Genomic DNA, 18,864 nt, shown 5'->3' on the forward strand with positions numbered 1-18,864 from the left:
CTAACCTCCAATTTCTCTCTCTCTAGTACATCCTCCTCACATATCCAGAGAGATCTTTCAAAAATGGCAATCTATCCATCATGCCTAAAATTCTCTGGTGGTCAAAGACAAAGTTCCAAACAAGGATAGCAGTTATTGCCAAGTATAAAGTTCCAAATTTCTTAGCATGGCATACGACCCTGCAAGTCTGGCTCCTATCCGTCTACAAGCCCTATTTCAGTCCTGGCCTGGCATTTTTCACTCCAGCAACACCAAACACACAGCTGTTCTAGCACATCCCACTGCACTGTTCTGTTTCCATGTCGCTGTTCAGACTGTCCTCAATCCCTGCACTGTCTTCTCCTTGCCTTTCCCTTCATCTCCTTATCCCACAAGTCTTGCCCTTCCACTCTCCAGGCCAGATTAGGAGTCCCTTCTGGCTATTCTCATACCTGGCTTTTCTTATAGCTGTTATCACATTATATTTCCATTTTCTTTAAATATTTATGCCCTAATTTGGAGGATATAGTGTCAGTCCAGTGATGGCCCTCTAGTTGTAGTATTCTTTGTCCTTATATGCCCCAGGCAGGGGCTTCTCCCTGTCTAAACCTATTCCTTTCAGTTTCCTTCCATCCCCAATCACCAAGCCTATGGCTGATGCCATGAGTCTGGCCAACACAGACTCACCAGCTACTCACCACTTCTCTGCCGACTGAACTCCCAGTGCAGAAAAAGGAGCACGGGCTTTAGATTCAGATATAGGTTTAATCCCATTTTGCCATTTCAAAATCTGTGAATTCAGGCAAGTTATTCCATTCACTAAACTTCAGCTTCCTCTTCTATGTAAGATGAGATACCAGTTATTAATACTTTGCAGAGTTGAGATAATAATGCCAGTAATAAAAACAATAATGTTATGCATTATGTATTAAGTATTGTGCTGAGCACTTTACATGAATCTCTTTGAATCCTCACAACTCCTTCATGAGGTAGATTCTACTACTTATTTTGTAGAGGAGGAAGCCAACTAGAGAAGCTAATTAACTTGCCCAAGCCACTGTGAAAGACCACGGGCTAGATAACCCCATCCTCATTCCCACCACACTCTGTCCTTTGGCTATTGAGGCTGAAAAGGCTACATACTCACCCTCTCAGCCTTCCTAGCACTTAGGAGTGGCCAGGTGACCCAGTTCTGACCAATGGCATAGGAAGCCTCCTGAGGGAATTTTGGGAAAGCCTTACTTTCCTAGTAAAAAGATGAACATTACTATGTGCCCCTACACCCAGTTTTTCTACCTTGATCATAGACATGATGCCTATAGCTACAGCAGTCATCTTAGATCACGAGAGAAAAGTCAAGAGTCAGGTGACACTAGTCTTGAAATCACTGACCAATAAATCAATGCCACCTGCCACTGACCTCCAGACTTCTCTTTATATGAGAAAAACATCCCCATATTTGTTTTTCATAAATTATATTTTATTGATTATGCTATTACAGTTGTCCTGATTTTTCCCCCTTTGCCCCCCTTCACCAGCACTTCCCACTCCCTCAGGCAATGCCCACACCACTGTTCACATCCATGGGCCATGCATGTAAGTTCTTTGGCTGTTCCATTTCCTATGCTGTACTAGGAGGCTTAGAATCTTTGTGGAACCATGAGATAGGTAGGGGCGAAGAGCGAAGGCCTTTCTTCCCTTTTCCCTCCTTAGGGTAGGTCCTGAGCTGGGAGAACTGATGTCAGAAATGCAGACAAAAGGGCTGGGTACAGTATTTAAAAGGGGTGGTCTATTCCCAAGCAGCTATGTTGTGATTTAGGATACCCACAGTCCTGAATTTCCAGAGGAGCTTACATCCCCATGGCTATTCTGTAACTCCCTATTTGTAGTTCTTACTCCCCTCACCTCTTCACCCATTCCCCCACACCACCCTCTCATCTGGCAATCATCAAAACATTCTCCATATCCATGATTCTGTCTCTGTTCTTGTTTGCTTAGTTTTTTAGATTCAGTTGTTGATAGATATGTATTTTTGCCATTTTATTGTTCATAGGTTTGATCTTTTTCTTAAATAGGCCCCTTCAATGTTTCTCACATAATAATAGTTTGGTGATGATGAAGTCCTTTAGTTTTTTCTTGTCTGGGAAGCTCTTTATGTGCCTTTTATTTCTGAATAATAGCTTTGCTGGGTAGAGCAATTTTGGCTGTAGGTCTCTGCTTTTTGTGACTTGGAATATTTCTTGCCAATCCCTTCTAGCCTGCAAAGTTTCTTTTAAGAAATCACTCTTATGCGAACTCCCCCGTATGTAACTAACTGCTTCTCTCTGGCTGTTTTTAAGATTCTCCCTTTATCTTAAACCTCTGACATTTTAATTATGATGTGTCTTACTACCGGCCTCTTTAAATCCACCTTGTTTGGAACTCTCTGTGCTTCCTGGACTTGCATTTCTATTTCCTTCACCAAATTAGAGAACTTTTCTTTCATTATTTTTTCCAATAGATTTCCAATTTCTTGCCTTTTCTCTTCTCCTTCTGACACCCTTATGATGTGAATGTTGGAACACTTGAATTTGTCCCAGAGGTTGCTAACACTATCCTCATTTTTTTGAAATTTTTTTTCTTCTTGTTATGATTGGTTGTTTTTTGCTTCCTTATGTTCCATATCATTGATTTGATTCTCAGCTTCATCCACTCTGCTGTTATTTCCCTGTAAATTGTTCTTTATTTCAATTAGTGTATCTTTCATTTCTGACTGGATCTTTTTCATGCTGCTGAGGTCCTCACTAAGTTTCTTGAGCATCCTTATAACCAGTGTTTTGAATCTTGTGTCTGATAGATTGTTTATCTCCATTTCATTTAGCTCTTTTTCTGGAGTTTTGATCTGTTCTTTCATTTGGGCCATGTTTCTTTGCCTCCTCATTTTGGCAGCCACCCTATGTTTGTTTTTTTGTACCAAGTGAGGCTGCTTTGATTCTGTGCCTTGGTAGGGAGGCCGAATGTAGTAGTTGTCCTGTAGGGTCCAGTGCACAGCCTCCCCTGTCACCTAAGCTGGGTACTCGAGGTGTGCCCTTTGTGTGGCTGAGTACATCCTCCTCTTCTAGTGAGTCTTGATTGCTGTTGGTGTATCAATGGGAGGGATTTACCCAGGCCAGTGAGCTATGACCACTTATCACCAACCTCTGCCCTCTGTGAAGGATCAGGTGTGCAGGGGCAGGGTGGTGATGCTCTGACGTGGTCTGTAGCTGTTCACTGGGTATGCATTCCCTGGGATTTCCTGGGTGGTGCAGGTCCTGGGCTGCCCCCACCTGTGTTTTGCCCTGGGCCACCCTGCTTGAGCTATAACACAATCTGAGATGGCTGCTACTTGTGCTAGGCTTAGATTCCCAGGTGAAGCCAAGCTGTGAACCTATGCTGGGTGCTGCTAGTACATAGCTGGTAGTACAACACTGAGGCCAGCTGTTGGTCTTTCTGAGAGGATTTAGTCACTTGTACAGTATGAGACAAGACCAGCCATTCATATGGAAAAGCAGTTTGGGTGGGCCTGTAAGTTGGTTGGGTCAGAGTCTCTAGGGATCTCCAAGGCCAGTCAAACAGTGTTAGTGAGGTTGATGGAGTCTCATAAATGGCACCAGCCTACTGGCTCCATGGCTCTGCAGGGGGAGTACTCAGAAAAGAGACAATGGCCTCTGCTCACCTGGATGCCAGATAATTCAGTTCCTCCCTTTATGCCACTGGTGCCCTGCAAGCTGCAACCCCGGTGCTGGAGCTCAGAGCGAGTGAGGCCGAGTGAGGCTGAGTAGGTGAGTCTGTTTGTGGGTTCTTTAAGAAGAACTGCTTGGGGCTCCAGAAGTTTTTTCCACTGACTCAACTCCCACTGGTTTTTGCAGTCAGTACTTGTGGGGACATATCTTCCTGGCACTGGAACCCTGGGCTGGGAAGCCTGGTGTGGGGCTGGGACTCCTCACTCCCAAGATATCCCTCCTGAATTTTTATCCACCACATGTTCCAGCATGCGCCCCTCTACCAGTCTGAATGGGCATGGTTTCTTGAATTCCGTAGCTGTCAGACTTCCATTCAAATCGATTTCTGACTGTTCAGAGTGATAGTTGTTCTATATTTTAGTTGTAATTTGATGTGGTTGTGCGAAGAGGCAAGTCAAGTCTGCCTACGCTGCCTTCTTGACCAGGAATCTTACCCCGTATTTGTTTAAATTACCAGTAGTCAAATATTCAAGTAGCATCTTCAGGTATTTTATAAGTGATATAGAGTATTCAAGTGATGGAGCTAAGATTCAAACTAGGCAATCCTAAATATTAAGCCATATGAAAAACACTCAGCACTAGATTTGGTAGGGAATGGGTACCTGAATGATAAAAATGATTATAATAATATATATTACTTAACATTCCTCCTCGAGATTCCAAGCTCCTCTGGAAATTCAGGACTGTGGGTATCCTAAATCACAACATAGCTGCTTGGGAATAGACCACCCCTTTTAAATACTGTACCCAGCCCTTTTGTCTGCATTTCTGACATCAGTTCTCCCAGCTCAGGACCTACCCTAAGGAGGGAAAAGGGAAGAAAGGCCTTCGCTCTTCGCCCCTACCTATCTCATGGTTCCACAAAGATTCTAAGCCTCCTAGCACAGAGACATAAGATGACAGAGTTCAAGGGACTCAGCATAAACTTACAATCGTGACAGCACTTGTGGTGACAGTGCAGGCCCAAGTTTCTCTGTGGCAGCTAGAGACCTTTGGAGGTAACAAGCAGTGTGGTTTTGTTTAACAAAACCAAGCTTAAACAAGACCAAGAACTATTGATTTTTCTGCCTCTTTTCCTGCTGAGATCAGTAATAGCAAAAATCTGATTTAGACACTTAAAGTCAAGTACCTCCCCTACCAGCTGAGCAATTTTCAAGTAATCACACTTTTGGGGGCCAATTATTTACTTTTCCCAAGATGTGTGAGGAAAAAGATAGCATCGTTGGCTACCTTCTTGAAAACTATAGCTTCTATTCCTAAGTTCAGGGTTTAGAGCTGCCTGCTCACAGACCTCTGAATCTGTCTGAGAAGGGGCCATCCACTCCTGCCATACCTGGCACATGTGTCCTACTGGACATATGACCTCTGTTTCTAAAGCTGTTTGGAACTCAGAGGGTACTTCCCACAGGAATCATGACATTCATGAAAGTAAGAATCCTAGACAAACTCACAGAATTGGTAGAGGAGAGAAAGACTGTTTATTGAACGCTTACTTACTAAGTGGTAGGTATGATCATCAGAACCATCTAGGGAGCTTGTGAAAACAAAGATTGCTGAGAACCACCTCCAGAGTTTCTGATTCAGTGCGTCTGGGGTAGCACCCAAGAATCTGCATTTCTAACAAATTCCTAGGCCCAGGGACTACACTTAGAAGCCACTGCTATATGGTATAAATCAGTTACTGAGACTTTGGAACCCCACAACTGGCCACCTTCAGATGTTGGAAAAGTTTCTCCAACTCTAAGAAGAGATTCACAATACCATGATATCCATCTTGTTTACAGCCTTTTAAAAACAAACAGCCCTGGCTGACATGATTCAATGGGTTGAGTGCCAGCCTACAAATCCAAAGGTCGCTGGTTCCATTCCCAGTCAAGGCACATGCCTGGGTTGTGGGCCAGGTCCCCAACTGGGGGAGTGCTAGAGGCTACTGATCATTGTATCTCTTGCACATCTATGTTTCTGTCCCTCTCTTTCTCCCTCCCTCCCCTTCTCTCTAAAAATAAATAAATAAAGTGTTTTTAAAAATAAAAAGAACGAACAACCAACCCTCTCCAACACCCCCTGCTCCCCACACCCAAACGCAGTAGTGCCAGGTTTCTACAGGTTTCTCTTTAAGGACCAGATTCCAAATGCTTCAGGACACTGGGCAATGCCTGTGGCTTTTCAGAAGAGAAATTCTCCTAGAAGCTCCAGGTGGTATGTTTTGGAAGAAAGGACAAGCCACCAGTGAGGTTCACCAATCTCCCTCAGTGTGCACAGGCTGCTTGCCAGTTTAGCAGCTACTAACGGGGAAAAAACCGTAAAAGAAAAATCCTCAGGTTTTGTCCACAATACAACTGTGCTCATGGCAGTAATGATCAGGGGTGGGTGGGTACAAGGGTGGAGAAGAGAGCTGTGTGAGTGTGTGCTGGGGAGTGTGCACTGGGTGTGAGGGGGTGGGGAGACAAACAAAAGCCAGATGATTCTGAGATACCCTTCATGGCAGCTTAGGGGCTGTCTGTGGGTTACAGTGAATTGAGACACTGATTCCTGACGCTCCTAGGATGTCTGGGAAGGAAGGGGAGGATGAGAGCTCCTGGGCAGCCTTGTCTGTTTAATCTGAGTTCTCTACATATATCATTATTTTCTGTGTGGAAGCACTGGCTTAAAGCTAACTGTGAAAGCTAACTAGAGAACAAAAACATTTATTCCAAACTCTGTGGTCAATATGCCAGTTTACGGGCCTCTAAAAAGGCTTCAGTATTAGGGGCCTAATCATTTAGTCATTTATTCTTTCACCAATCAATATTTGCTGAGGGTTTACTTTGTGTCAGACACTTGTTAAGCACTGAGGACATAGTGAGTGACTTCAAGAGCAACGAGTGTTACAGAAATACAAACAATTATAAGGCAGCAAATATAGACTACATGAAGCTCAGTGGTAAGAACATGGAACATCCAAATGTAGGCTTCATTCTGGCCCCACCACTTTCTGGCTCTGTGCCAGGGACAAGTCTTTCCATTTTCCTTGATTTGTGTCTATGTATATTAACACTTAAATAATAAGGGTTAAATAAAATAATGATGATATAGTTCTCAAACTGGGAACAGGAACCCCTAAGAATACTAAACAATACAGGTATATGAAAACACTGAACTAAATATGGTGCACTTTCTTGGGATGTTATTAATAAAATTTTGAAGATAAGACACAAATTTCAATTAAATTTTAACCCTGGAGTACCTGCTCTGGGCTATTCCCCCATCAATCCAGGAATGAATTCATTCTCCTCTGATGTCAGATATACCTGAGTACGAAAGTTTCCAAAACACTGTGCACGGCTGACAACGCATGCTCAACCAATAGCAACCATAATCGTTAATCATAGATAGCTATTATTAATAACCCATCCACAGGATAAACAAATTTACTCTGTATTGTATGGGATATAAGACAGTATCCTCTTTACCCAGGCATCGTTTTTTCCCAAGCTCTGGACTTCAATTCCTGACCCCATATCCTATGATTACTTGGGAAGTGGAACTCCAGGAAGCAAATGCCAGGGAGTTGTCTTCAAACACACAGAAAAGAAGTTTCGTCACTAGCAAAGTTGCTAATCTCATCAACCCCCTGGCTTCCACTGGGCCTTGGCCTGACCAAGCAGTTAACCTTCAAGATAGGAATAGTTCAATCACAGACCCAGCTCCATCCTGATTAGCTCTGTCTCATTTTAAAAGTTCTTAGAGATCAACTACCTCCTTAAAGTCTCATAAGCAAGTGATACATAGCAGTAGGTATTATTTTTCCTACTTTACAGAGGGGAAAAGTGAGGCCTTTCGAAGTGACTTGTTCAAGTTTTCAATTAGAGGCATATAGTCAGGACTCAAACTCAAGTCTTCTGATGTCAAGGCAGGGAGGGGCTTCTGCCCAGCACATTTAGCAACAGAAATAATTCCAGTGAGGATCCATGCAGCATAGCCAAAAGGTCTTCTAGTTCTTTATCAAGAAACCGCCAGTTTTCAGGACCACTGAATTATATCTCCATTGACTAAGACTCATAAGTAAGTAATAGAAAACTAAATTAAACTGCATGAGCATATTTAGCAAGAAAAGGGAACTCACTCACTGGTGATGGCTATGGCTACACTGGCCTTTTCTTAGGACACTCGTGGAAAGGCATTCATGTTTCCTACTGGTCTTGCTCAAGAAGGTCAGGAGCTCTGGGGCAAGAAGCCTAGGACTGACAGAAGGTACCACCACAGCAGGAGAGGGTCCTGAGCTTACCTCACTTCCCTATTTCTGAACCCTTCATTAATATCAGCGATTCCAGGAAGGTGGATGGAAAATTGTTTTCAAGAAGACGCAAAAGAAACAGATTAAGGGAATGAGGTATCCAGTTGTTTTATAACAAAAGAGATCTAACAAACACTTACAGTTTAAGGTCCAGAATGTTAAGGGCTGGAAGGGAAACTGTTAAACAACTCATAGCCTGAATGGGAAAGTGAAGGCAAGAGAGACGGGCAGGATTTGTCCAGTATCTTGCAATTATTAGTAGCAGAACTAGACCTGGAACCAAGACTTCCACCTCATGTTTGAAGACCTAGTTCCATGCCTGACTTATCAGAAGCCATTCCTGACACCAATCTCTGACAAAGTTGTGGCTTCTTCCCTATACTCACCATGTTTTCACAGCAATTGGTACATCTACTTATTATGTTAGGTTCTTGAAATATAGTGGCACATCCCTCTGAGACAGCTCTTATCTCAGTGTACTATAATTGTCTCCACACCTGTGGAGTCCATAGAGGGGCTGCTGGCCAGGAGTATACTTCTAGGTCCTCAAAGGTGAGGCTCCCTAATCCTAGAAATGGCAAATATAACCCTCTTCCCCAGCTTATCACTGGGAGCAGTGAAAGGAGCACATATTTTAAGACAGATCAACTTGTTATAATACAAAGTACATATACTTTGAAATCATAAAGACCCAAGTTCAAATCTTTCCTAATCCTTTAAAAGCTATACTAGAGTCTGGCCCAGATGGAGGTGTAGGTAGACATGCTTTGCCTCCTTACACAACCATAAGAAGGATCACAACTAACTTCAAAACTAAAAACAACCACAACTGCCAGAAAATCCAACTATATGGAAGTCCAACAACCAAGGATTTTCAGAAGAAATATTCATCCACAGGGGTAGGAGAGGCAAAGCTGGGGAGCTGGGGCAGAGGCAAGGTGGTGGTGGCGGGCAGAACAGGTGGTCCCACATTCCTGAGTGGCAGATAAAAACTGAAAATGACACCTGGTGAGTGAGCCATCCAAGCCTCAGGCTAGACCCTGCAGCCCAGGGTTCCAGGGCCAGGAAATAAAGCCTCATAACTTCTGGCTATAAAAATCAGCGGGGGTTGGGGCGGCAGAAGAAACTGCTGGTCTCTCAGGAGAGTCCATTTAAAGGAATCACACGGACCTAGAACACTAGAACATACAGAAACCTACCCATGCTGGGATTCAGCACCAGCATAGCAGCTGGAAGGGTGCCAGTGGCATATAGGAAGTGGGAGAAGGACTGGAAATGGAGTGAGAGCTGAGCAAGTGGTAATGTTCCCTCTCTGACCCCTCCCTCACATACAGCGCCACAAAGCAGTGAGGTGGGTTGCCCCACCCACCCTGTCGAATACCCAAGGCTCCACCCCTTACCATGTAACAGGTGCGCCAAAACAGGTCCCCAGTTGGGGGTGAGCAAGAGGCAACCAATTGATGTATCTCTCACACATTGATGTTTCTCTTCCTCTCTTTCTCCCTTCCCCTCTCTCTCAAAACAAATAAATAAAATCTTAAAAAAAAAAAATGAGGAGACAATAAGAAGACTCTGGGACATGTCCAAAAGTGCCAACATCTGAATTATAGGGATAACAAAAGGAGAAGATGGAGTAGCAAGAAATTGAAATTATTTGAAAAAATAATGAAAGAAAACTTTCCTAATTTGAGAAAGGAAAGACATACAAGTAAATCCAGGAAGCACAGGAAATCCCAAAGAGGTTGGACCCAAAGAGGGTCCAAGACACCAAGACACATCATAATTAAAACGCAAAAGGTTAAAGATAAAGACCAATGTTAAAAGCAGCAAGTGAAAAGAAGAGAGTTACCTACAAAGGAGTTCCCTAAGACTATTAGCTGATCTCTCAAAAGAAACTTTGCAGGCAAGAAGGGACTAGCAAGAAGTATTACAAGTGATAAAAACCAAGAACCTACAACCTAGATTACTCTATTCAGAAAGCTATCATTTAGAATTGAAGGACAGATAAAGTGCTTCCCAGACAAGGTAAACCTAAAGGATTTCATCATCACCAAGCCCTTATTATACGAAATGTTAAAGGGACTTATTTAAGATAAAGATGATCAAAACTATGAACACTGAAATGGCAACAAACTCACAACTATCAACAACCGAATCTAAAAAAAAACAAAAACAAACTAAGCAAACAGCTAGAACAGGAACAGAATCAAAGAAATGGAGAGTTATCAGGTGGTGGGGGGAGGGGGAGAATGGAGGAAAAGGTACAGGGATTAAGAAGCAAAATTGGTAGGTACAAAATCAACAAGGGGATGTTAAGAGTAGTAAAAGAAATGGAGAAGCCAAAGAACTTTTATGCGTGACCCATGGACATGAACTAAGGCAGGGGAATGCTGGAGGAAACGGGGGTACCAAGTAGAGGGGGCAAAGGGGAAAAAAATTGGGAAAACTGTAATAGCATAATCAATAAAATATACTTAAAAAAAAAAAAGCTCAGAGAACCAAGATGGCGGCATAGGTAGACACACTGCACCTCCTCGCACAACCAGAACTGATAGAAAATCTAACGGCAAGGAAGTCTGACACCAAGGAAATAAAAAATAAACATTCATCCAGACCTGTAGGAGGGGCGGAGACTGGCAGCCCGGGTGGAGAGGACTGGCGTTGCAGTGGCGGGACCGAGACTGGCGGAGTGTGGGACGAACGGGGCAGGCAGTCTGACCACTAGCAGACCCTGCAGCCCCACATTCGCACAGATAAACCGAGAGGGCCGGACTCAGAGTGGTGGAGAGCGGGGCAGGCAGAGTGGCAGGTAGCACCCCGCTGCCCCACATTCGCGAACAGATAAACTGGACAAACGGCGGAGAGCGAAGCAGACCGCATAACCCAGGGATCCAGCACGGGGAAATAAAGCCTCAAACCTCTGATTGAAAACACCCGTGGGGGTTGGGGCGGCAGCAGGAGAGACTCCCAGCCTCACAGGAGAGGTCGTTGGAGAGACCCACAGGGGCCTAGGGCGTGCACAAGCCCACCCACTCGGGAACCAGCACCAGAGGGGCCCAATTTGATTGTGGGTAGTGAGGGAGTGACTGAAATCTGGTGGAGAGTGGAGCGGGCGCCATTGCTCCCTCTCGGCCCCTCCCCCACATACAGCCTCACAGCGCAGTGACCAGCATTACCCCGCCCTGGTGAACACCTAAGGCTCCGCCCCTTTAAGTAACAGACGCGCCAACACCAAAAAAAAAAAAAAAAAAGGCCCAAATGACAGAACACTTCAAAGCTCCAGAAAAAATACAACTAAGCGAGAAAGAGATAGACAACCTATCAGATGCAGAGTTCAAAACACTGGTTATCAAGATGCTCACAGAATTGGTTGAATCTGTTCGAAAAGTAGATGAAAAAATGAAGCCTATGCTAAGAGAAACAAAGGAAAATGTACAGGGAACCAATAGTGATGCGAAGGAAACTGGGACTCAAATCAAGGGTGTGGACTGGGAGGAAGAATGAAACATCCAACCAGAAAAGAATGAAGAAACAAGAATTCGGAAAAATGAGGAGAGGCTTAGGAACCTCCAGGACATCTTGAAACGTTCCAACATCCGAATTATAGGGGTGACAGAAAGAGAAGAGGAAGAACAAAAAATTGAAAACTTATTTGAACAAATAATGAAGGAGAACTTCCCCAGTCTGGCAAAGGAAAGAGACTTCCAGGAAGTCCAGGAAGCTCAGAGAGTCCCAAAGAAGCTGGACCCAAGGAGGAACACACCAAGGCACATCATAATTCCATTAGCCAAGATTACACAGAAGGAGAGAATCTTAGAAGCAGCAAGAGAAAAGGACACAGTTACCTACAAAGGGGTTCCCATAAGACTGTCAGCTGATTTCTCCAAAGAGACCTTACAGGCAAGAAGGGGCTGGCAAGAAGTATTCCAAGTCATGAAAGGCAAGGACCTACATCCAAGATTACTGTATCCAGCAAAGCTATCATTTAGAATGGAAGGGCAGATAAAGTGCTTCTCAGATAAGGTCAAGTTAAAGAAGTTCATCATCGCCAAGCCCTTATTATATGAAATGTTAAAGGGATTTATCTAAGAAAAAGAAGATCAAAAATAGGAACAGTAAAAATGACAGCAAACTCACAGTTATTAATGACCACACCTAAAACAAAAACAAGAGAAAACTAGGCAAACAACTAGAACAGGAACAGAACCATAGAGATGGAGATCACATGGAGGGTTGTCAATAGGGGAGTGGGAGGGGGAGAGGTGGGGAAAGGTACAGAGAATAAGTAGCATAGATGATAGGTGGAAAATAGACAGGGGGAGGGTAAGAATAGTGGAGGAAATGTAGAAGCCAAAGAACTTATTAAGTATGACCCATGGACATGAACTACAGGGGGGGAATGTGGGAGGGAGGGGGTGGGCAGGATCGAGTAGAGTGGGGGGGGAAATGGGACAACTGTAATAGCATAATCAATAAATATATTTTTTTAAAAAAAGCTATACTACATACTGTCCAAGTCATATGACCTGAATTAAACTGCCAGTTTTTTTTAAAGATTTTATTTATTTATTTTTAGACAGAAGGGTAGAGAAAGAGAAAGGGAGAGAAACATCACTGTGTGGTTGCTCCTCACGTGCCCTCTACTGGGGACCTGGCCCGCAACCCAGGCATGTGCCCTTACTGGGAATCAAACTGGCGACCCTTTGGTTTGCAGGCCAGCACTCAATCCACTGAGCCACACCAGCCAGGGCAAAATATCAGTTTTTTTTTTAACTGTAAAGGACATGTACTATGGGGTTTATGATTAATAAGATTATAATTAGTATATATGTGTATACATGTGCGTATATATATTTGAAGGACATAGCATGTGCTTGTCAAATGGTAATTAATACTTTTTAATATAATCATTACTGTTACCAACCATTTAATGTATCTGGCATTTGTTTACAAATTATCCCACTTGGATCTTCTACATCCAGCAATGTGAAGGAAAAGATAACCTGAAAATCTGCCTCCTACATAACACCTAGTAAAACTTGATGAAGTTTAACAAATACTTTATGTTATATAACAAAACACAGACAGAGTTGAGATTTTAAGAAAGACAAAGAAATCTCCAGGGGTCAAAAATTTAGAGGAAACTGAAACTCAGGAACTCTCATTGCGAGCTGATGGCAGGCTGCTCTGAGAAGGTCTTTTGGCCTGGGCAATCAAAGGGCTTGCTTTTTAAGTCCCAGAGCTGGGAGATGAGGCTTTGGGACTTGGAGAAGCTGTGGGCTAGAGCTCAAATTCCCCTGTATAAAGCTGGGACCTTAGAGGAAATCATATTGTTAAAAAAAAAAAAAATTAACTGACTCAAAAGTACAGAGAGGCAACAAGAAATTTAGATTAAAAAAGACAGTTTCTCTAAGAATTTGAATCTTGGCCTGTGTGAAGACTGAATTTATTCCAGTTGTATGGAGTTTATATTACCTGTGTGGTCCTAGAATCTCCAGCAGAGAAATTAACTTAAAACATAGTTCCAGGATGATAATATTTCTTGGTGATTAGTAGAAACAAAGGCATTCCTTCTCCCTCCCTCCGGAGAAGTACTAATTATTTCATTTAATCCTCACCACTATTCTATGAGATAGATAATAAACTTAGGGAGGTTTAGCAACTTGTCCAAAGTCACTTAACTATTATCTGACAGATCTGGGATTTGAACCTGGTTGTTGTTCATTCAATTGAAACCATTTACCAAATTATACTATGTGCCATGCAGAGACAAGGCCTGTTTCCTTTCAAGTATACCACACAGCCTAATCTTCTTTGTGCAAATTAATAGATAAATATAACTATTTTCTTCTGAAGTTTAGCAATTCAGTAAGAATGAAGGCAGTCAGGATCAGAGGAAACCCACAGGATTACCCTGTGCTCTGTCTGCCAAAGCACCTCAGTCCTCTCTGGCAAAGGAACTTAGGTTGCTGGAACACTCTGAACTGGGAAGGAAAGCGGCAACAGGCTCTCTCTGAGCTGGGAAGGCATAGGGTTCTGCCCAATGGGTCCTGGTTGCCGGAATTGATTTTATTAGAATACATATACAGAAGTTCAAAGAAAAAATATTTACCATTAAGGCAAAATTGTGATAATAAAGCTGTTGTAATAAACACAAATATATGGACAGCAGATGACAGCTTAGGAGGAGGTTAGGGAGTGGAGGGATTGAGCGAAAAGGAAAAGGACTCATGGACATGGACAACAGTGTGGTGATTGTGGGGGGTGGAGTGTATAAGCGGACTAAATGATAATGGAAAAAATACAATAAAGATGAAATTAAAAAGAAAGAAATTGAAAGTTAGTGATGACAGCTATAGTCATATCAGGCTCAACCTCCAATATATTTCCAAATGTTATTTAGGAGCATTGAGAAAATCCTCATTTATAAATAAGTAGCTGCAAATGTTAGCAGTTTTTTAAAGATTATTATGTATTTATACAAGCTTAAGTTAGCACAGTGATCATATTATGTATAGGTGTGCTTTATAACAATAGTTCTAAATGTTTTCTTAATCAAATAACATATCCAAGGAATTCCTGAAGCACCCTCCGGTGCTCCTATAGAACAAAGTCGGGAACAACCCAGGGGTTCCCTGAGATCTCTGCCACCAAGACCGTGATTAACCTACTCTTTGAGCTTCATTTCCCACTTCTCCCCTCTTCTAATCTTTACTCCAGCTGATCTCAAGTACTGACTGTACCCTGACCATACCTCCTCACCTCTACGTGTTTGTTCAGAGTTATCTTTACCTTTAAATTCATTGTATTTTTGAAGGCTCGTGTTATGATGAGCACCAAGCTAGCAACTTACATCCATTTTCTCATTCACTTCCACTACCACACATCCTACACAGTTTATTTATTTGTAAATAATAACAACCATTATTAAGCATTCACTTTATACCAGATATTATATGCTGAGTGTCTTCCACTAGTTCATTTAATCCATATAGCGGCCCTATGAAATCGAGCGATAGTACTGCTCTTATTTTACAGTGAGAATGCTGAGAAAGTTAAATAAACTTGCCTAAGGACAAATAAGGGAGAGACCGCTTCCTGGAAAAGTGCTGTCTGAGCTCCAAGCTGAATTCTTAAAGAATAAGGTGAAGCTCTCAGGGGACAATGGCATTCCAGACAGAGGGACAACATGTACTACGGCAGAGAAGTAGGAAACAGTTCGGTATGCAGTTCGGGGGTGGGGATCAGCCTTAACAATCAGCAGACCAGGGTTCGAATACCTATTTTTGTTTGTACTGTGGACTCTTACTGTGACTACGATTTTCTCATCTGTGACATGGTAATGCTAAGTGGTACCTTGTAGAACTGCTTTAAGATTCACGTACCCAGCACAGGGCCAGGCCCATGGCAGGTACTCAATAAACAAAGGTCACCTCCCTTCCTTTCCCCTAGCTGACTAATCCTTGGAGAAGATAATCCTTACCCTAAGTAAATGTCAGTTCCATCTCCACTGGATCCCAGACATGTCTCCCTTCTACAAGTCTGTGAACTTTACCAAAGCTTTTAGAGGCATAGTTTATCAAAAGTCATCCAGCAACTTATTTGGTAACGACCTCAACCACCCTTTCTCAAAATTAGTCATTCTCAGACAACTCACCTGTGTAAGCCATGTTTTTAGGGTTGCCATAAGGAGCCCCAGGCTGCATGGGGCTATAAACAGGGTTCATTGTGGAAGACCGAGGATCCTACAGAGAAACAGAGAAAACAGTACTGATTATTAATTGCTCGTTCTCCCTAACATCAGCTTCCTCCCTCTAATCTTCAGCTTACACTCACAGAGAAACAAATGGTATAGTTAGAGGACTAAACAAAAAGCCATTTGTTTGTAGTTGTCCCTATGCTAATACTTTTCCTATTATACAGATGAAGATGCTGGAAAGAAGAGAGGTGATAAAACTTGCCTAACATCAATCCGGGCCTTTGGCTGGCTCTGAGTTCAGTACTCATCCCACTATCCCAGATGACTCTGTCACTAGCATACTGTGTGACAGGGCCAAGTCACTTCCCCTCTATGGCCTTCAATGTCCTGATGTAAAATAAATTAGTTTAGGCTCTCCCAGGTCCTTTCTAATTCTAAGGATGCTAGCCCAGGAGCTGGGAAAGGGTACACTTCTGTCCACCAGGGGAGCCAGAGTGCCTCATGATGAGCACACAGACTTCCAGAAGGAAGAGAAGCAAGTGTCTCACCCACCCTTTGAGCCTGCAGAGGACAAGACACCAGTTACTAACAGTTCTGAAAAAAAAAGGGGGGGGGGCTTATTGCCACCGATCATTTTTTAAAAGATTTTATTTATTTTTAGAGCGAGGGGAAGGGAGGGAGAAAGAGAGAGGGAGAAACATTAATGTGTGGTTGCCTCTTGCACACTCCCAACTGTGGACCCAGCCCACAACCCAGCCAGGTTCCCTGACTGGGAATCAAACTGGCAACTCTTAGGTTCGAAGGCCGGCACTCAGTCCACTAAGCCACACCAGCCAGGGTTACCACTGATCATTTTAATAGAAACAAGGGAACATAGCCAAGGCCTCTCACAAAATTTGGAAATTTGTGTGCAGTAAGTATCATCTGCAGGAGGAGAAGATGGCGGCCAAGCAGGTGGAAGCTGAGTCCACTTGCTCTTGCCCCACAACTCAGATACTTGGCTGATCTTCCGAAAAATAAACTGAACATTCAACAGAATCTCAGCTGATATGAAGTTTGGAAGCCAAGGAGTACAGAAGATGCTTCACAACAGGTGGTAAGGAGATTTTATAGGTTGAAGGGGAAATACCCTGTGCGTGGCACCTGCAGCCACAGACAGACAGCCTGGTCAAAGACTGCAGCTTCGCAGTTCCCTCCCCTCCCAGGTCAGAGAACCCCCAGACCCGGGCCAGCAGTGACTTTACACAAAGTCAAGGAGGTCCAGGTTAACCTCCCCCCACCTCCACCCCTCACACGGCACACCCACAGGTGCAGTGGCAAATGACAACCAGGAGAGTGCCAGGGGCAGAGAGAGGGATTCTACCTGTACCCAGGGCAGGTAGAGGAGGCAGGCCGCAGCCAGCCATGACTGTGTGAGACTCTTGGCTTTTTGGAGAGGTGGTGTGGTGTACAGAAAGCCGGACAGTGACTCAGTGCTGCAGTGGGAGTGTCCGCAGAGAATTTTTAAAAGGGGAGAGGCAGGGACCCCAAGCACAGCTGCCCTGACAGCAAGGGGAGAGGATTAAGGGCATGGTTTGTTCCCACGGAGTGCAGCTGGACAGAGAGATCAGAAAGGTGCGTAGCGAGGGGATTTCTCGGGCGTAGCCTGGCACAGTTGGCAGGGTTCAGGACTGTCCGCTGCAAGGCCAGTGGGCTGGGAACTGGATGGGAGGGAGTTAAGCACCTTAGATTATCTAGAGCCACACAGAGCTCACTTCCCCAGCTGAGACTGAATCTCCTGGAAGGGAAGGAAGCACTCAGCCCCCACCTCCTGCAGGATGGAAAGTACCACCAACAGGGAAGATCTGCAAAACAGGCCGGACAGGCTCAACAACCCTCTTCAGGGTGCATATCCGCAAAAGACAGACAGAAAGAGAAATGTGTAAGGGGACCATTTTGAACTTCTGTAAGGGAGACAAAATACGCTGGTTCCCAGGGCCCTATTCCACTGAGACCACCAAAGCATGGAGATCAGAAATCAGTGCAGCAAGGAGGAATCAGGGCCTTGCCCAGTCTCAGCTTGCACAGAGAGTTGTCATCAGCACCAAGCAGGAAAGAGCTGACCCCCTTACACAGACTGGCCCCTCCCTTGAAACAGACAGCTAATTCATCAGAAACTATACATTATTGGAAATAAGCTTGGAGAGACCAAGATGGGGAGTGCAGGGGGCAAGGGGAATACACCCACAATTTTCCCAGAGGACTGAACAGTGCTTCCCAGGGAGACCTAGAGGTCCCACCCTCCCAATCTCCATAGAAACCCCCTCTAGAGGCAGATGAAGGTGATTCAGGCGGTGCTGCCAGAAGTTGGATGACCCATCCTGGGAACTTGAGCTGATAAAAAAAGCCAGAGGTGGATCCAGAAAGAGGGCAGAAGGCAAACACCAAACTGCTGAGACAAATTCCACCTCGTTTTACTTCAGAATTTGTGTTCTTTTTGTTCCTTTTACATAGGTTTTTAATATTTCTCTTTTGCTTCAATTGTATTACAACTAAGTCACTATTCTTTGTCTTTTAGTTTTTATTTAGATTTATATTATTTTTTATTTTATTGTTGTTTCAAATCTCACATGACACCCTTATTCCATTTTGCCTTCTTTCTGCCCTTTCTTATTTTTGTTGTAAATTTTCATTTCTCCTCCACTACACCTGGTTCCTGTTCCTTACTCTTACTATTCCTCCTTCCCGTCCTCTCGAAAGCACCCTTCCTTCCTTTAATCAGCTCACACTCTTTTTCTCCTTCTTATAATATTCTTGTTTTCTTTCCACCTTTATAAATTGTGACTTATTTGGCATGGATATTGTGGTTATTGCTCTTCTTCAACTGTATTCCTATTTGCTCACCTTTTTAAAAAAAAATTCAAATCTCAGAGGCTACTCTCCCCCTGTCTTACTCCATTTTGCCTTCTTCCTGATATTGCTTATTTGAATTTGGAATTTTTTTTTCCCCTTTCTTAGCCTGGATTCTATTCCTTACTCTTATTATTTCACCAACTCCTATCCTCTCAAAATCATTTTTCTTTACTGTAGACATCTCATATTCTCTTTCCTATAATATTCTTATTCTCTTTCCACCTTTATCAATCTTTGCTCAGCTGTTGTTGTTATTG

At 43.5% G+C, this 18,864-nt stretch overlaps 1 protein-coding gene across 3 annotated transcripts in view; it reads right to left on the reverse strand.

Moving 5' to 3' along the window:
• FAM168A (family with sequence similarity 168 member A) overlaps positions 1-18,864 on the reverse strand; it is a 187,707-nt gene that overhangs the window by 43,344 nt on the left and 125,499 nt on the right. For all 3 annotated transcript variants that reach the window (XM_045181881.3, XM_053925590.2, XM_053925591.2), the window contains exon 2: positions 15,674-15,761. In XM_045181881.3, the coding sequence (XP_045037816.2) occupies positions 15,674-15,743 (70 nt within the window). In that variant the 5' untranslated portion in view covers positions 15,744-15,761. The remainder of the gene's footprint in view (positions 1-15,673; positions 15,762-18,864) is intronic.

The sequence above is a fragment of the Desmodus rotundus genome, chromosome 5, assembly GCF_022682495.2.
Source record: "Desmodus rotundus isolate HL8 chromosome 5, HLdesRot8A.1, whole genome shotgun sequence".
NCBI lineage: Eukaryota > Metazoa > Chordata > Mammalia > Chiroptera > Phyllostomidae > Desmodus > Desmodus rotundus.